Source organism: Mustela nigripes, chromosome 13 (assembly GCF_022355385.1).
Source record: "Mustela nigripes isolate SB6536 chromosome 13, MUSNIG.SB6536, whole genome shotgun sequence".
NCBI classification, from domain to species: Eukaryota; Metazoa; Chordata; class Mammalia; order Carnivora; family Mustelidae; genus Mustela; species Mustela nigripes.
The window spans coordinates 72822872-72840594 of record NC_081569.1 but is presented as its reverse complement, the minus strand read 5'-3'; the positions used below and the strand labels follow the sequence as shown (position 1 = coordinate 72840594).

At 45.1% G+C, this 17723-nt stretch overlaps 1 protein-coding gene across 1 annotated transcript in view; it reads left to right on the top strand.

Annotated features, from left to right (window-relative positions):
• The window catches only part of ACIN1 (apoptotic chromatin condensation inducer 1), a 34770-nt gene that overhangs the window by 12275 nt on the left and 4772 nt on the right, over positions 1 to 17723 (top strand). Inside the window, 7 exon segments of the mRNA XM_059372905.1 lie at positions 1373 to 1461; positions 2723 to 3994; positions 4482 to 4697; positions 5200 to 5315; positions 12911 to 13052; positions 16619 to 16661; positions 17552 to 17685. Of these exon segments, the coding sequence (XP_059228888.1) occupies positions 1373 to 1461; positions 2723 to 3994; positions 4482 to 4697; positions 5200 to 5315; positions 12911 to 13052; positions 16619 to 16661; positions 17552 to 17685 (2012 nt within the window).

The following is a 17723-nucleotide window of genomic DNA, read 5'->3' as shown; positions in this document are numbered from 1 at the left end:
TCTCTGCCTGCCTCTCTGCCTACTTGTGATCTCTCTGTCAAATAAATAAATAAATAAAATCTTAAAAAAAAAAGTAAGAGCACTTGCAGGAGAGTGAGGAGGGGCAAAGGAGGAGAGAGAGAATGTCAAGCAGGCTCCGTGCTCAGTGCGGAGCCCAATGCAGGGCTCAGTCTTATGACCCTGAGATCATGACCTGATCCAAAATCAAGAGTTGGACATTTAACCAACTAAGCCACCCAAGTGCCCCAAGATTAAATTGTTTAAGTGATTTATGCACAGTTACCTTCATTCATGGAATGTGAATGAAATTTTTTTTCCAGTTTTATATGGAGTTATTATTTGAAATGACCTAGATTGATGGTTTTCAAGCTTTCTTAAACTTATTTTTTCTTTCTTTTTTTCTTTTTTTTAAAGATTTTATTTATTTATTTGATAGGCAGAGAAGCAGGCAGAGAGAGAGGAGGAAGCAGGCTCCCTGCTGAGCAGAGAGCCTGATGCGGGGGCTCCATCCCAGAACCCTGGAATCATGACCTGAGCTGAAGGCAGAGGCTTTAACCCACTGAGCCACCCAGGCGCCCCTTATTTTTCCCTTCAAAAAGAAATCTCACTTTGAGCTTTTCATGTAAAGACGTAATTGAGAGGGCCCATTTCTGAAGCCCTGTCCAGTGTCTTGAAGTAATTTCTAGGAACTTTAGGACCTAAAAACAATTCATTTTATAAGTACTTTATTTCATAGGATTGTTGTTTCGCGAACTGTTAATCATCCTATTTTGTTCAAAACTAGTGGTTGCAATAGGCAATCCAGAAAAATGGTGACAAAACATTTTATAGAAATAAGTACACTTTGTACATCCCTGCAAGACAGTTTGAAGCCCCTGGTAGTTATGAAGCCACCAATGATTATTTTCCAGTTGTTTGTAATATGTGAATTGGCTTTGAGATACTGAAAATATTCCAGATGTGCACAGCAGGAATTATTAATAAGACCCTTAGAACTTAATTATTTTTTAAGATTTATTTCTTTATTTTTGGGAGCAAGCAAGTGAGTGCGCATATGTGAGGAGGGAGAGGGGCAGAGGGAGAGAGAAAATCCTGGAGCAGACTCCCCACTGAGTGTGGAGCCCAACACAGGGTTTGGTCCCAGGACCCTGCGATCATGACCCGAGCCAAAGCCAAGAGTCAGACACTTAACCAACTGAGCCACCTAGGCGCCCGCCCCACCCCCCACCTTAGAAGTTCATATAGTCCCTCACGTAGTTTAATTAATACAGATATGTATTGTCGAGTTCATATGCTGTGATTGAATTTTAGAAAGCATTCTTGAATGAATGTTTATGCCATGAATCTGACTTGATTTTCTTTCATTTGATAGGAAAAAGCTCCTCTGTTTCTGAAGAGAAAGGTGAATCTGATGATGATAAACCAAGAAAAGGAGAAAGACGATCATCCAGGGTCAGACAGGTAACTCAAATACCTCTTAAAGCATCTGTCACTTCTTTAAGTACTGCTTTGGGTATCTCCTGCTCCTCTTCCTTGGACTTTTTCAAAGTTTGTGTCTCTTTACATTTCTGTAGTACTCCTCTTTATCTCATTGTGGGTTTTTTCTTTGGCGGGGGGGGGGGTGCTTTTTGTTCATTTTTCTTTTTTTTTGTTTTTTTCCAAAAGTATTTGTTGGCATTTAATGAACCTTTTTCCAGATGGCTTCAAGCTACCAGGACACAGCACCCTCCAACCCCCTTCATCTTCTCCTCAGCTCTTCTACTCAGAAATTTGGCCTTCACGATGACAGGCTGTTTGGGGAGCTTTCTCTTTCCCAAAACTTCCTAGTAGCCTGAGTGCACCACATCAGGGATAGGAGCAGGTCTAGGCTTGTTTCTGGCAGCCTTTACCCGTGTCTTCTAACTGATGGAGGTCCACCATTTGTCAAGGTTGACAGATGGGCAGAAGCTCTGGTTCCTCTTTAAGTGCTCATGCCTCATACCAACGTTTCCAGAGTAACTTGGGTGATATTTGTTGAAATTGATCACGTGATGATGTGTGCCCCAGCATTACCCTGGCCTTCTCTGACTTCAGTGTTTGCTGATGTGGCTGTGACCCCAGTGGCCCCCAAAGTGTCCAGGTCTTCTCAGTCTGGGTGGTATATGGGCAGCCCAGACAAAAGAACTATTTTTTTGTTTTTCGATTAGGTCTACTCAGATTTCTAAGCAAATATATAAAAATCAAAACTAAATTATGAAAGTTAACAGGCTGGTCTGTATTATTAAAGTACATTATTAGAAAAGATACAGTTATTCAATTAGAACTTTAAAGCCATATGATACAGTGTTAAGTGGGCAGAACACAAAAGTGTATTGTGGTATGATTATGAGTATGGAAAAGAAACGATGGGGAAAAAAATTAAATATACTAAAATGATAAAAATAATTACATTAAGCAATGATAGGTTGGTTCCCCCACCCCCTTGCCACTTTCTAGATGTTCAGTTTGTGTTTATTTTTAAAGCTTGAAACTAAAAAATGAACTAGTAGCAGTTTCATTATTGTACTCTGTTTTGATCCCCATAAGAGTTTGATAGGTCGTGCTTGTTTACTGGCACACTTGTTTGTGTAGATGCAAGCCTGTATCATTGAGTTTTTCCTTCCTATGTGTATCTCCTGAAAGACCCTTTCCCCTCTGATAGTGAGCAAAGATACTTGGATCCATTGTATATCTTTTCTTTTAGGCAAGAGCAGCTAAACTCTCTGAGTGTAGCCAGGTGGCTGAGGAGGAAGAAGATCAAGAAACACCTTCCAGAAATCTGAGGGTCAGAGCAGATAGAAATTTGAAAACAGAGGAGGAAGAAGAGGAGGAGGAGGAAGAGGAAGAAGAGGAGGAAGAGGAAGAGGAGGATGAAGGACAAAAATCTAGGGATGCACCAGTCCTGAAACAGTTTGAGGAAGCAGAAGAGGGGGAAGAGTTGCCCAGAGTAAAACCAGAGGAGATGATAGATGAGAGACCCCAAACCGTAAGATCCCAGGAACAGGAGGGGTTAGAGAGAGGAGGAAGAGTCACAAGGTCCCAGGAAGAAGCCAGAAGAAGTCATATGGCCAGACATCAGCAGGAGAAAGAAATGAAAACAGTTTTTCCTTTTGAGAAAGAAGAAAAGGAAATAAAATCTTCAAAAGGCTTGGAGGAAAAATCAAAGTCTCCTTCCCCCCCTCGACTGACTGAAGATCTAGAAAAGGCCCCTCTTGTGCTACAACCAGAGCAAAATGCCAATGAGGAGGAAACTCCCCCACCTTTACTTACCAAGGAAGCATCTTCTCCACCACCTACTACACAGCTCCAGAGTGAAGAAGAAATAGAGCCCATGGAAGGCCCAGCTCCCCCTGTCCTCACTCAGCTCTCTCCTCCTAATACAGATGCTGAGGTCAGGGAGCTGTTAATATCTCAGCATACTGTCCAGCTGGTGGGAGGCCTATCTCCTTTGTCAAGTCCTGCAGACACCAAAGCAGAAACTCAAACAGAGCAAGTGCCAGAGGAGAGTGTCCTGCCTCTAGTTCAGAAAAGCACACTAGCTGAATGCTCAACCCAGAAGGGTCTTGAAACTGAGGCAGAAAAATCTGCTCAACCACTCCCTCTTAAAATCGAGGAATTAGCACCGGCCAAAGGGATCACTGAGGAATCTCTGAAACAGCTGTCTTTGGAACAGAAGGAAGGTAGAAGGGCTTCTCATACCCTTCTCCCAAGCCACAGATTGAAAGAGTCAGCTGACTCCTCCTCAAGCCGGTCCTCCTCTTCATCCTCCAGTTCTAGATCAAGATCTCGCTCTCCTGACAGCTCAGGCTCTCAGTCTCACTCATCTCCAAGATCCAAGCAGAGAGATGTATCTCGGGCACGTACTCACACCAACCCTCGTGGCAGATCCGAGATGGGCTCCCGATCAACATCAGAGTCCAGGTCACGTTCCCGTTCCCGTTCCCGTTCTCGTTCAGCTTCAAGCAACAGCAGAAAAGTAAGTGTGGGAGAATCCTGGGTGCGTTGGTGTTTTGTTTGTATTCCAGTGTTTTTCAACCCCAGGAGAACCTATTATGATTTCTGTCAGGAATGGGAAAAGCTTCCTTTACTCCCCAGGTCAGTGATTACTTTCCCATCTTTTCAGAATCTAATTTTTAATTCATCAATCCCTAAACAGAGTCCTTTTAATTTTTTTGAGTCCCTTGGATTCCAAAGCTGAATCCTTTATCTGTCTTCACTAGACTATAAACTTGAAGATATGTGCAGGCCTTTTTACATGTGTATCCTAGTATTCTAGCACATAGTTGGGACTTAATTTGCTGAATACTCTAGGAAGTCAAGGAGATCACGAATTCAAGGAGGAATAAACATAGGGAGGGAAGGGTCCAAAGTATTAAATTGAGTCAGCGGAAGTTGGAAGACTCAGTGATGTACTGAATATATACCATATAAAATAATTTGCCTTATGTGCTTCATTTCTTTAGTCTCTGAGCCCTGGAGTCTCCAGGGACAGCAGCACCAGCTACACTGAAACCAAAGATCCCTCTTCTGGTCAGGAGGTTGCAACTCCACCAGTGCCACAACTGCAGGTCCTTGAGCCAAAGGACAGGACTTCCACCTCATCCTCTATCCGAGCGAGGCGTTTGAGCCAACCTGAGCCAGCTGAAAAGCATGTGACCCAGAGGTTACAGCCTGAGCGGGTAGGCTATTATGCCCCTCCCTAGAAGGAAATGGAGGATTAGGCATGATTTTCCCTTTTGTCTTAGCTATAAAACTAGAAGGTCAGTCTGGATAAGGTTCAGTAGAAATATAGATGGTTGGGGATACCTGTATGATTCCAGTGACCTCCGTTCCAACCCCCTAGTTCATGAAAGCTCTATATGAGGCTAGGCAGCAAGGTCCTCCTCTCCAGGGCTCCCAGGGTCACTTCCACAGAGTGTCATCCTTTTTTCTGCCCCAGAGGAAGGCTTTTCTTAGTTCTCTCAAAGAAGAAGTCTAATAAAATGATTGCTGGCATAGAAATTCCTTAAGCAGCATTCCATTCCACTTTCTAAACAAAAATAACAAAGATCTATAGGGCTAAGTGTGGAGCTGCCACTATGGAAGTCCTGCTTTGCCTTTTACCAGCTCCAGCTTAAAAAAAAGGAACCAAGCAGATTTAAGTTTGTTGCTATGGGTGTTTTGCTATGTTTGTTCTGACAGGGGAGCCCAAAGAAATGTGAAGCTGAAGAGGCAGAGCCACCAGCTGCCACACAGCCCCAAACCTCAGAGACCCAGACCGCTCACCTACCAGAATCAGAAAGGATTCATCATATTGTGTAAGTAATCTCTCTCAGCTGGGGTATAACAGGAAACTGGCAGTGTGGAGTAGTTCTTTGCTCCCTGGGGTTCTTTGACTAAGCAGTCCTAGTTTCCTTTTAAAACGTAAAGGCAGAGCTTTATCTGGACAAAGGCTAGGCTTCAGTTACATTGAGAGGCACCACCGACTTTCTTAAGATACTCTGAAAAGTGGTGGTTAGAGAGCTTATCTGGGATCATCTGACCAAAATAGTTCCTTTAAGGAGCAAATAGCGGAGGCTTTGGTTTCCAAACTCAGGGCTGTGTAAGGGAGTTGACTCAGGGCATTTTAACTCAGTGTTTAACTCATATTTACCAGCTATATCTGAGCCTGGGAACACACTTTAATAAAGGATGTCAAGAGTCTACCAAGAAAGGCACAGAGAGGTGTTTTGAGTTTCTGTTGTTTTCCTTAGTTGCTAGCCATCTTTTTATTAAGCATAGTCTATCTTAGTTTTTATGGATACAGTACAGCAAAATATGAAGCATCTGTCAACCAGAAGTTTGTTTCTGGGACCTTTGGATTGATTTTTACCATTTACATAGTTAATGTGAGTTTTTATTCCTTATATTTAGTTCTAGAAAAGTACAAGTAAGAATAGCTATATCATTCATTATTCTGAGCTAGGTACTATACATACGTTAAGAAGCCATTGAACCCAAATTCCTGGCTTTAGAGTCCCAAAGGAAATGAAAAGCAAAACATTGTGGAAATAAGATTGCTTAGCTTTTTTTTTTTTTTTTAAGATTTTATTTATTTATTTGTCAGAGAGAGAGAGAGAGAGTGCACAGGCAGAGTGGCAGGCAGAGTCAGAGGGAGAGGCAGGCTCCCCGCGGGGCAAGGAGCCCAATACGGGACCCGATCCTAGGACGCGGGGATCATGACCTAAGCCGAAGGCAGCTGCTTAACCAACTGAGCCACCCAGGCGTCCCAAGATTGCTTAGCTTTTAGACATCAAGAATCCTGTGCTTCTTTAGTGAACATCCAGTTTAGACAGTTGGCTGCCTAAAGTTGTTCTCGGTTGGTTTTATGTCTTTTTAACACTAATACTACCAGTATGCTTTTTCCCTTTATGTAAAAGTCTAATAATTTACACTCTTCTGAGCGTTTCAGACTGATTTTGGAGGGTGGAGGGCAGGTGACATGATTTATTATCTTATTTCCTGATGACATTAATACTAGTTTTGTACTCCTTACTATCTGTATAGCTTTTGCCTTGGGATACACCTTCGCTAGTCTATTCTAATAGTCTTGTCTCTGCTGCCATCTTGTGGCCATTACTTTTTTCGTTGAAAGTCAAAAGTTCACTCTACTTCCTTTGAAAAGTTTTGTTTTTCCCTTTTGGGGAGGGTACATTATCCTTTGGAGAGGGTTTTTCTTCTAGGACCATAAAGTGAAAACCCCGCGGATTCTGGAAGGTGTTCAGGATTCCCCAGCTACACCATCGATGAGGAAATGGGGTGACACCTTCCCTTCCATATCGATCAACCAGAGATACCTTACCTTCCTTACCCCATCCCAAGGGGCTGCAGCATGTCCTTTGTATAATGGCAGTTTTGAAGTAGGTGTTGACAACCTACTAGTAATTGGGCCTGAGGAGCTGCCTCCTTTACACTTTGGGAAGCAAGTAATTTTCTAAGAAGGTTTTTGCTTGCCCTGAAATTTAGTGGGTGTATGAAATCCTGGCAACAAAATAGCACTTGATGCTGTTTTGAAGCATCTTTATTTCTGGACTTTAGCATGCAAGTCCAAGGCACTTAAAACTCGGAGTCCTGTACAGAGTTTTTCTCCCCACGTAAAGGTGCCTTTGATTTTCCACTTTATGACAGGTAATCTAGTCACATTAATTCCAACAAGGTGATAGGCAAGTGGCACCCTGGGGAAATACAGACTGTCCATTGTTGCCTAGGCAAGCTTCAGTGAAGCAGCTTATAGGTGAGAAATGCAGTCTGAGTTCAGGAGTAACTCACACACATCCCCTTTCCCTCTGCCTGTCTCCCAGATGGTCTATTCAGCAGCCTAATAAAAAGACATGCCCAAGGGCCTAAACTCATAGGCTATTCTGGCACTGGATTTGGTAAATGACTCTTGAAGAGTTTTACCTCCATTTCTGGAAGCCATACTGCATCTGATTCACACCAGTCGTCCTAGTCTTTCACTCCTCTAGAGTCCTAGTTTTCAGTCTGGTGACCTCTGGAGCCTCTGGCCAATTTTAAAAGTGGGATCAACAGTGCTAAATGGAAAAGACTACTTGTGGCTTCACCTTGGTTTTCCTATCTGTCTCAACAAGAGACGGAGCTGGGGCCTGTTGAATCAGTAAAATGTTAAAAAAAAAAAAAAAAAAAAAAAAGACTTCAAGGACCTGTCAGCACCTGGAAGAGCTTGCCTAACTTTTTCTGTGCTTTGTTAAATCCATTCTGATTCTGATTGTGCCCTGAGGAATTGTTAATTTATGAGGTAAGGTATCTTGTCATTGCTTGGAACAGGAATTTGTGGCCCTCAGTCCTATTTCAGTTGAGCCATGTTCCAAAATCCAGTCTTCTGCCTGCTATGGATATAACAAAAGTGTCTTCATACAGCAGAATATGATGCTACTCTGTTTTTACATTAAAAAAAAATAATAGGGGAGAAAAAAGAACTTAACATGTGAGCAACTGTATTATCCAGCAGTAGTTGATGCAAACCTGAATTTTTCTTAATACAACCTTCTGAGTACACAACCCTTGCAGGCAATAGTGGCTTTTGGCTTTTGGCTTATTATGTTTATTTGTCCTTTTGCCTAAGTACAAGGAAGAAAATAGTCCTTTAAGCCAATATGACAATGTAATGGTCACTCCAGGGAACCCACAGTACCAGTATGCCAGTAATGCATAATTTTTAAAAGTAGAATTTATTGGTGATCATCAATGGTATTTGCTTACTGAGAAATTGGAATCTAAGGACATACCCCCCAAATCATATCATCCTTGGTTATCTTGAAACTAGTATGCCCCTGCGGTATTCTGTATTTAAGACTCACTGCCTGAGAATAGTCGCATCCCACTATTTCATATCAGGTCCTCAGCTCCTCGTGAATTTTCTGCAGTAACTAAAATTCAAATATACACGCCTGTAGAAATTTCCTTCTCTTTTTTTCTGAATCTTAGATATGAACTATAATGTGATGTTGTTAATCTCCAAATAGTTCTGTCCTTTTCTTCTGGGCTGCAGATGCTTTTTGTGCTGTTCAATTATGGATAGAGGTTTCCTGTCCCTAAGCCCCCATGCAGTTTCACAGATTTTTCAAAGATACCAGAAATATTTGTGCAAGAACTTAAATGTGGGAAGGGAGATGTCTAGATGCCTTTTGTTTAAAAAGGGCTACAAAGAAAAGCTGCGTGGACCTCTGACAAGTAGCTGACAAGGCTTTGGGACTGGTCCTGCAACCAGTAGGTTTGAGTCTCTTTTGGGGGCAGTTTCAAGGATTCCCCTTTTTCTTATGAAAATAAAGTCTTTGGAATCCTGGATCCCACAGAATTGTTTCTGGGGAAATAGATGACACAAACTCACTGAGTCTAAAGAAGGCCAAGGATAATGTCATAAAATTCTCATTCTTGAAAAAACGAGAAAGAATTTCCAATGAAAGAAAAACTTTTCCTCCAGGGAAGCTACTTCTGGAGAGGCATATTGGCAGCTGAAACTATTTTAAGACAGTTGATTTGAGGATGTTGGAAGGTAACAATTTTTGTGAGGTAACATTCCTTGTGGGAATTCCATCTAAAGTGATGTTTAAGAAGAAAACTTTGGGGTGCTTTGTGGCTCTGTTGAGAGCATGTGACTCTTGATGTTGGGGTCATGAGTGCAAACCCCACATTGGGTGTAGAGCTTACTTTAAGAAGAAGAAAACTTAGATCAGCAGGCAGTCATTAAAGTGTCCACTTGGTACACACAATGACAGCCTAGTTCAGAAATATTTACTGACCATTTCTTTGTGTTAGGCCCTGGGCTAGGGTTGAGAAATGTAGTCCCTGACCCTGAGGAGTCCTACAAGGTGGAGGTGTGGGGCAAGTCATCCAGCGGTTATTATAAAGTGATGAGGTCCTTGCTGAAAACCTGTCAGACCAACTACTGAGTGCCTTCACATCAGAGAAAGTGCAGTCTACTCTTTGAGAAAACTCAGAAAAAGCTCCATAGGTGGTATCAAATGAGATAAATGGCATATTAAATGTACATGTTTTTAATGCATATCCTTACCTTGACCTAGAATGTTGTCCAAGCCAGACTTCTGAGGGCAAAGCCTTATCATACTGTTCCATGAGATAGGTATTTTGTGATCCCCACTTTACAGGATCAGAGACTAGCCCAGTGTCACAGAACTTGTGTGGGAACAGGTCAGGTCATGATTGGGCCCTAGCCAGTTTGACTGCAGAGCTCTCAGTCTTAATGAGCAGACAGGGATGACTAAGTGAAAGGGAACTTTTAGAGTAATGTGTAAACATGACCACTTTAGCATGTAGTCAGCATGTACAAGATTCTAAGCAGTGGGGAGGAAAATTTATTCCTGGCTGAAAGCTCTGATACTACAAATGAGACAATAAATACCAAGCTTTTGATTAAATACCTTACTGTTAAACCTCTGCTGCCGCTAGGATGCAAAAGGAGCATCTCTGTAGTCAAAAAAGGAGTCTTTGAGCATCTACTGAGTGTGGTTTTTTTTTTTTTTGAGTGGTTAGAGTCAGGTTATTTCACATTTAGTCTGGTGAAGATGCCCATGATTAATAATTTCCATTTAGTTCCCAAACACTTCAGGCCCAGCAGACAGCCCTCTACCTCCCCCCCCCACCACCACCAACCGCCCATGTAACAGCTCTCTCCGGCTTCCTATCTACTTCGGAGCCCCCACCTTGGAGCCCTTGCTCCAAGAAGTGGCCTTCATGCTTCAGCTACCCAAGGTTCCCTTGCCCTGTTTATCCTTTTCCTTTCTGGCTCCAGTGGACCCCAGGGCAGGGTGACCTGATTAAAGACTCTGTGAAACAAAGTTGTCTGTCATCTCTTCAGAGACATCTCTCCCCCTCTCTACTGGTAATTCAAAAAGGAGCTCTCTTCTATCCTCTCCTCCCGCCATCCCTGGAGAAAAGACAGGTTGGAGTAATAACACGTGGTCATTGCTTGGGGTGAGCAGCCAGCTAGCTCCTCCAGTGATTGGATAGAGCCAGTTCTCATCCCACCTCCCTGCATGAACAGCTGACTGGCTTCTAGGATGGAAGGAGGTGGGCACATGAAAACTTGCTCATGACCCTCCATTCTGTGTCTTTTTAAACTTTGACTTTGTTATCTTCCTTCTTTAGTCACTTTTAATTCCCAAACTCGGCTGTTCCCCTTTCTTCCTTTCTCTGGAATCTTCCAGGCAAGCAGCTGTAACTTTGTATGTCCTCTCCACCCAGCCCCCCTCCCCCGCCCCCTGGGAAGACAAGGAGAGTGCACCCTTTCCCTGTGGGGTTAGGCCTCGGTAGCTGTTGTAACCTGAGAAAAGAAGGAAAAAGGCCAGGCCTATTGAGCCAGCAGTGAGCTCCCTGTGGCCTGCCAGAGGATAAGAACCTTGCTCACTCAGCGCCCTCCCTCTTCTCTTTCCCCTCCCCTGCTGCAGCAGGGCCCTCCCCCATCCGCACACACGGGCTGCTGGGTAAGTGGCAAGATGGCTCCCCTGCATGTCTCCGGCTGATCGCCGCCGCTCCGCCAATACAATAGAGCCAGCCACTACCAGCAGCCTGGCCCTCTTCCTCCTCCTTCTCCAGAGAGACCAATCCAGCTGAACTCGGGGTTTGCCGTGAGGACTTAACGCTTATCTCTTAAAAGCCAGATCTATTTTAGCCTCCCCTCACCACCACCACCACCACCTCCCCTTCCATTTACCATTTTTTGGATCCCCAGTTGCTGCATCTCGATTTTCTCTCTCTGGATCGGGTGGCTGGGGAGGAGGTGGTGGGCTCTTGGGACAAGGAAGGTGTTGTGGGTTTTTTTTTTTAATTTTTAGGATCTTTTTTGTTTGGTTTTTGTTATTTCTTCCATTCCAGAAAGGGATAAACAGCACTTCCAGGGGGAGAAAAAAATCATGTTATCAGAAAGCAAAGAAGGGTGAGAGCTTCACGTTTCCATGTATCCCTTTTCCCCACCGCTCTAGCCTACCTCATCCTCCTCCTCTTCCCCATGGCTTTCATTCCGTCTTTTCGTTTTGGTTTGTTTTCAGTCATTCTGCTTTCCCCCTTTGTCCTTCCTGCCTGGTTTCTAATTGGCCCAACTTGCCCTCTCCGTATGGGAAATAGGTATTTTTTGTATAAGTCTTTTCTTTAGATTTAGGCAGTTGAATCGCGTGTTTCTGTGGGTGCCGGATAGCTGGGGGCACAGTTCCGATTTTCCCCTCCCCCTTCCCGTGCATCCCTCCCCGCCTGCTCTGGGGAGGCTGTTCTGACCTCTGAGTGTCAGTCAGCCTATGGGGAATGCTGAATTTTCTGGTGGTGGTTCTCAGTGTGGGGATGCTTCATTTCCCCTCTCCTGGGTCTTGGGTCCCTGATCATCTTAATTTGATTTTTTTTTTCCCCTTAATGTTTTGGGTGGTAGTGGGAGTGAGATTAGAGATAGAAGTTACGAATGAAGACAGAAAAAGGAGATGGGAAGATAGTTTATCTTAAGTGAATCTCTGGGATTCATTCCCTGAAGTGGGAGCTAACTTGTGTGATTCAGAGTGGGGGTGGGGGGATTCAGTATTTGTAGTGGGGAGGGGATCCAGGGTGTGGGGGAGGGTGTGTCCTGACTGGGAGGCCTGCTCTCTTTATCTCTTGGAAGTTGGAATGAGGGAGTGGGAGAAACTGGGCGAAAGCTGAATGTAAGAACAATTCCTACACCTCTGAGAAGGTAAAAGTGGCCTGATTCTTCTCTGAGCCTTCAAACTCCAGCATTTGTCATTTTTCCTTTTGGATGAGAGTGTCCTTACTGAAGTTTGAACCCTTACCAGCCCTGCTTTCCCTGCAACCACAGCCTCCCCCCCCCCCCAATTTCTCCATTCCTGTTTCCAGATCCTGTGGGTCGGTAGGCCTTATTAAGCAGTTGATTGTAAACACAAGCGTGGGATCACTTGCCACAGCCATTCTTTCTTGTCTTAAGCAGTCAGGCTTCCCTTAATTTCTCATGCAATTTTGTTAAAAGATGCCTGTGGCCAGGGGATAGGGAGGGTATAGGGTTGTGGGCAAATCGGTCACATTTGAGGGACTGTTCAGAGGGCAGTTTTCTTTACTTGTAAGAGTACTCTGTTGAATTGCCTAAAAACAGTTGGTAGTCCTGACCCCACATGTCACAGCTTTATCCCATCTGAGCAGTGGGTGGATGTGGTTGCTACGATCTGTGCTCTTCTCCCAAGGAAAACAGTTTTCCAGTTTTCCTGTGGGGGCAAAGTATCTAGTCTCATCTGAAAAGCAGCTCTCCCAACCCCACCCAAGTGATGAGGCATGGGGGTTTCCTGACCCCAAACCTAACATCTTGCTCTCTCTTCCCCTTGGTTCTTCCCTGCCCTTCCCTCCCTACCTCTGCCCATACTGTCAGTGAGGAGAAGGAGGAAGTGACCATGGACACAAGTGAAAACAGACCTGAAAATGAGGTTCCAGAACCCCCCGTGCCTATTGCAGACCAAGTCAGCAATGATGACCGCCCAGAGGGCAATGCTGAAGATGAGGAGAAGAAAGAGGTAAATTTCCAAGCCACCTGTTGGGGTGGGTGGACAGGAGCGGGCTGAGGAGAAAGAGTTAGAACACTTTGGTAATCACTCTTACACAGTGGGATAGCTTAAAGGAGGGGGTAGGCAGATTTGGATCAGGATAGGGCCAAGGGAGAATTCGCTGGTTTAGCAAGGGAGACCCCTTGTGATGGGGACAGGGTTCATTCTGAAATTCCTCTTTTTTTTGTTGGGGAAGTGCAGTCCAAACTGTTGGAAGTTTGTAACTAAAGGACAAGTCAGTTAATGGCCCTTTATCCAACACCCAGGCCCAGTTTTCCTGCTATCCTCTCAGGCTTCTCCCTGTGGTAACTGTTAGCTTTCCCTCCTTTTTAAAAGCCTGTGGGGGCTCACCGCCATCTAGTGGGCTCTGGTGGTTCTCAGCTGATGAACTGTGCTGAGGAATTTTTGTTCCTCCTCTGCCCTCTAGTGGTCATATCGGAGAGATATAGCTACTTAAGAAGCCCGCACTTGGGGTGATCCCAAAGGCCCCTTCTCCATATATCTCTGACTCCTCTGCTTCCTTTTTTAGCATATATGTTATCTCGTATCCTGCACCCAATTCATGGGGACTCCCCCCATCAGAGCCAGCGAAGTCTTCTTGTCTCTTAAAGTAATAGATAAAGAATTAGCTGGGTTTGGGAGCGGGGTAACAGGATGGGAGGGACTGTCGTGTGTGTAGCCTTTCTTTGGTGTGTGTTGCGGGGGTGGGGGCCGGTGAAAGTGATTTGATGTGCAGAATATTATTTATTACAAGGTCCTTCTTCCCCGTAAAACTTTGTCCAAGTACCTCATGTACGGTAATCCGCCCGTAAAATATAACCCTGCCCAACTGGCCAATCGCTGATGCCGCCTCTTCCTCTGGACCCACCCGCTGCTACTGAGCTGCCCAATCAGAGCCGAGTCTGCTATCCAGGTGTCTTGGCCAGAGGGGGGCATGTATATGGGATCCTGTGATGGGCCCCCTTTTGCCTCCCTGCCTTGCTTACATCAGGGGGCCAAGAAGAGCACTGTTCTGGAGAGACTTGTATTGAGAAAGCAAAAAGCATTTGGAAAGGGGTGGACTTGCATCATCTCCCTATTTGGGACACCCCAAGAAGAGCTTGTGTCAGTGCTGGGGCGCCTGTCCACATGCCCTTACCCTTTTGAGGACTGTGGGCTGCCTTGTTTGCTACAGACTGTTGGGATTCCCATCTAGGGCACCAAGATCTCCTAAAGAGTCAATGTCTGTGATCACAGTGCCATGCTGTAAAATACCGAGTGGAGGCTCTCGGCTTAAGCTGTGACGACTAGGAGCCCTGCAGAGAAGTCTAGGGTTTGAGCCCAGGGATTTAATGCTGATGACAGCCAGCCATGTATCACCACTTGCTCATCAGATGGACTTTCCTTTGGTCCCTGTTGTCCATGGTGAAGGGCAGCATGTTGGTTGCTCCAACTTCTCCTCCATCCCTGGAGGCAGGGGTTCATCCATCCACCTGACTGGAAGCACTGTCTCAGCTGGAGTCCCTGAGGAGATGCCACACACAACTCTCAGAAGAAAAGTATTCTGACCTTGCTGCTGAATGTGTGCCAGGTCCTGGGGCTCTCCACCTACTGCCCCCAGGCTGCCTTCATCAGAGGCTCCATGATCCCACTCGGTGAGAGGACCCCTTCCCCATTTACAGGCAGAGGAGAAGGGGACTCTGGAGTCATCACCTGGATTCCAAGTATTGGGTGGTGGTATTGCTGGATCTTGCCACTGGTGGACATAGGGTCCTGCCTGCCTCTCACGATAAAAGGCCAGGACCATTCCTGCTGCTCACAGGCCATCTCATCAGGGACTGCAAGATGATGCCCCTACAGGGCTGGGACTGATGTCTCTGCCCCTTTTCCCCCTGTACCCCTCGCTGAGCCTGGCCACCGCCAGTGAACTGTCTTGACATCATGGAAACTGGGCAGCGTCCCCCCACACGTTTTCCTCCCGCCCCCCCTGCGCCCCTGGGAGGACTCTGGCAGTGCCGTGCTGACCACCACGCCGTGCGCCCACCTTTTTTGCCAACCCAACCCCCCACCAATTGCACAGCGCCTAGCAGGGAGGGCTCATTCTGATTGGACCGGCGGTTGACTAGATACAGTACACAGTGAGGTGCGATTGGCTGAACTGAAGATCCCAGGTGTGAGATGGTACCTGGAACATTTGTCATATTCCTAGTTATTTTCTTCTTTATTTTCTTCTTTTTCTTTTTATTTAATCTTTTATTTGATTATTTTCTCTTTATTTTTCTGATTTCTTTATTGGATTTATTTATTTGGTTCATGTTTTTCCTGTTTTAATTAAGACCTTTTTTTTTCCTTCTTTCTTTACTTTTTTTTCTATTCTTTTTTTTCTTTTCTTTTCTTTTTTTTTTTTTTCCTCACTAACTTACCCATCGAGAGCGGCCCGGCTAGGGGTCAGGTTGGCCCTTAACGGAGACCAAGGAGACTTGGTTAGACGACACAAACGGGGCTGGGGGGTGGATGGGGAAAAGGGATTTCATCAAGAGGGTCCTGCCCTACCCTTTAGAAGGGTGGTAGGTCTTAGTTTTTCCAGAAATAAGCACTGAAATCTGAAAAATACTCTAATCCCCTTTTCTCCCTCTCCCTCTTTTTGCTCTATCCAGAGTCTTTGTCCCACTGAGTGTTGGGGGCAAAAACTTGCTCAAAGGCAGGTTTGGGAGTTTCTGATTCTTGGCAGAGCCCCTAAGGCTTAAGCCTTGGTTGGAGAGGAAACAGTAAGGCTCTGGTAGAGCTCTTTAGTATATGTGCTGCCGAAGCGAGCACTGGTAGAGCTCTTTATAGTGGGTTGAAAAGCCAAGAGGCTCCCTGGGGACAGTTTGACCCTCAAAAAAAAAAATAACCTTCCTTTACCAAAGGCACCTTTAGAGTCTTTATCCTGGCCCTTGGCTCAGGAGCATCCTCTTTGATGGGTCTAGTGCTGCTCTGCCCTGTAGGGGTATGGACAGCCTTAACAGTCTGCTGTCCCAGTAAATCAGAGCCACAGTCCTTGGATGTCAGGCTGGGCATTGAGAAGAAGAGGCTTACCTTGTTGTAGTGACCATCCCAAAGTTGGTTTTCCTTGCTTCCTCATGTTTTCTGAGAGTTTGCAAGAAGACCTAGGAGGACTAGATGACCCAATTCTGGGCGTATCTGCTTCGTTTTGTCCTCTTGACCCATAGAGACAGTGGAAGAGGACAAGACCTATGCCTTTAAAGGGCTGGGAGGCTCCTGAATTCCTCTTCCAGCTTATTTCTGGTTAAGCTAATACACAGGTGTGGTATGGACTAGATGACTTTCCCCTGCTGTGATGTTTGATTTTATTTTTTTCTCTAACTTGCATTGATTCTGCTTCGTTTTTGCCGTTTGCCGCTTCTGTTTTGGTCTCTGTCTGTCTCTGTGTCTCTCTCTCTCTGTGTCTTTGGAGCCTGTGCTAAGACTGCCCCATCTAACCTCCTTCCCCCCTCTCTGTGGGGTGTGTCTCTTTCTCTTTTTTTTTTTTTTTTCCCCTTTTCTTCTCTATACAGAGCTCGCTGCCCAAATCATTCAAGAGGAAGATCTCCGTTGTCTGTAAGTCTAGCCCCAAATCCCTGATAAAGGTCAGGAGTACCATAAAAATCAGTTCGTAGAGAAATAGGTTTCCACTCACTCTCAGTGGCATTCTTGGGTCACCCCTTCCCACCCCACTTCCTCCACCCAACGAATCTATGTCGTCTTGGCATATGTAGGGTTCCATTTTGAAATTCAAAACTTCAGATAATCCCTGTCATTTTCCCCAGGTCACATTTCTTTCTTAACTAATGACACTATAAGGTGTCTCACAGTTTCCTATCTAGCCCTACGTGCATTTTCTCTTTCGGATACCTGAACCCTCAGAACCAGCAGTGGGTTTGAGGGACTCCTCTATAATGTTCATCAGTTTATCCTTTATTCTGAGGGAGTGTCTGAGGAAAGGAGAGTGCTCACACCTCAAACAGTAACATTTTTAACATTTTCCCAATGAGGAACTCTAAATCGAATAAGTGTGATAGATCTTTGTAACTTAATGTGAAGTCATAGTGTGAAAATGAACCTAAAGCATGATCAGATCCCATCACAGTCTTAAATTTTACTTAGACATCAGTATTATATAGTCTTGTTTTTCTGCATTCCCTGTCCTCAGTCGGTCTTTCCCATGACTTTAGTTATTTCTGCCACTAAAAGTTTAAACTGCTCACCACCCTAGTTAACCATCCCTCTTTGCCTTCAGAGATACAGTAGTTTTTATTGGTCAGAAAGTGGCTCTAGTCCTTTTATTGTTCGCTCTGAAGCATGGTATCCCCAATCCCCAAATACAGTTTCCTTAAGTAACAAACCTTTTACTGAAATTCCAGTCGAAGGCTATCTTTAGGTGTTAATGGTGTGAACCAGCAGAGGACCCTAAGACCATCTAACTGTTCGGTCCTATTTCTTGGGGACAGCAGCTACCAAGGGGGTGCCAGCTGGAAACAGTGACACAGAGGGGGGCCAGCCTGGTCGGAAGCGGCGTTGGGGAGCCAGCACAGCCACCACACAGAAGAAACCCTCCATCAGTATCACCACTGAGTCACTCAAGGTGAGGTGGGAGGAGCCAGGGAGGGGAGGATGAGACAC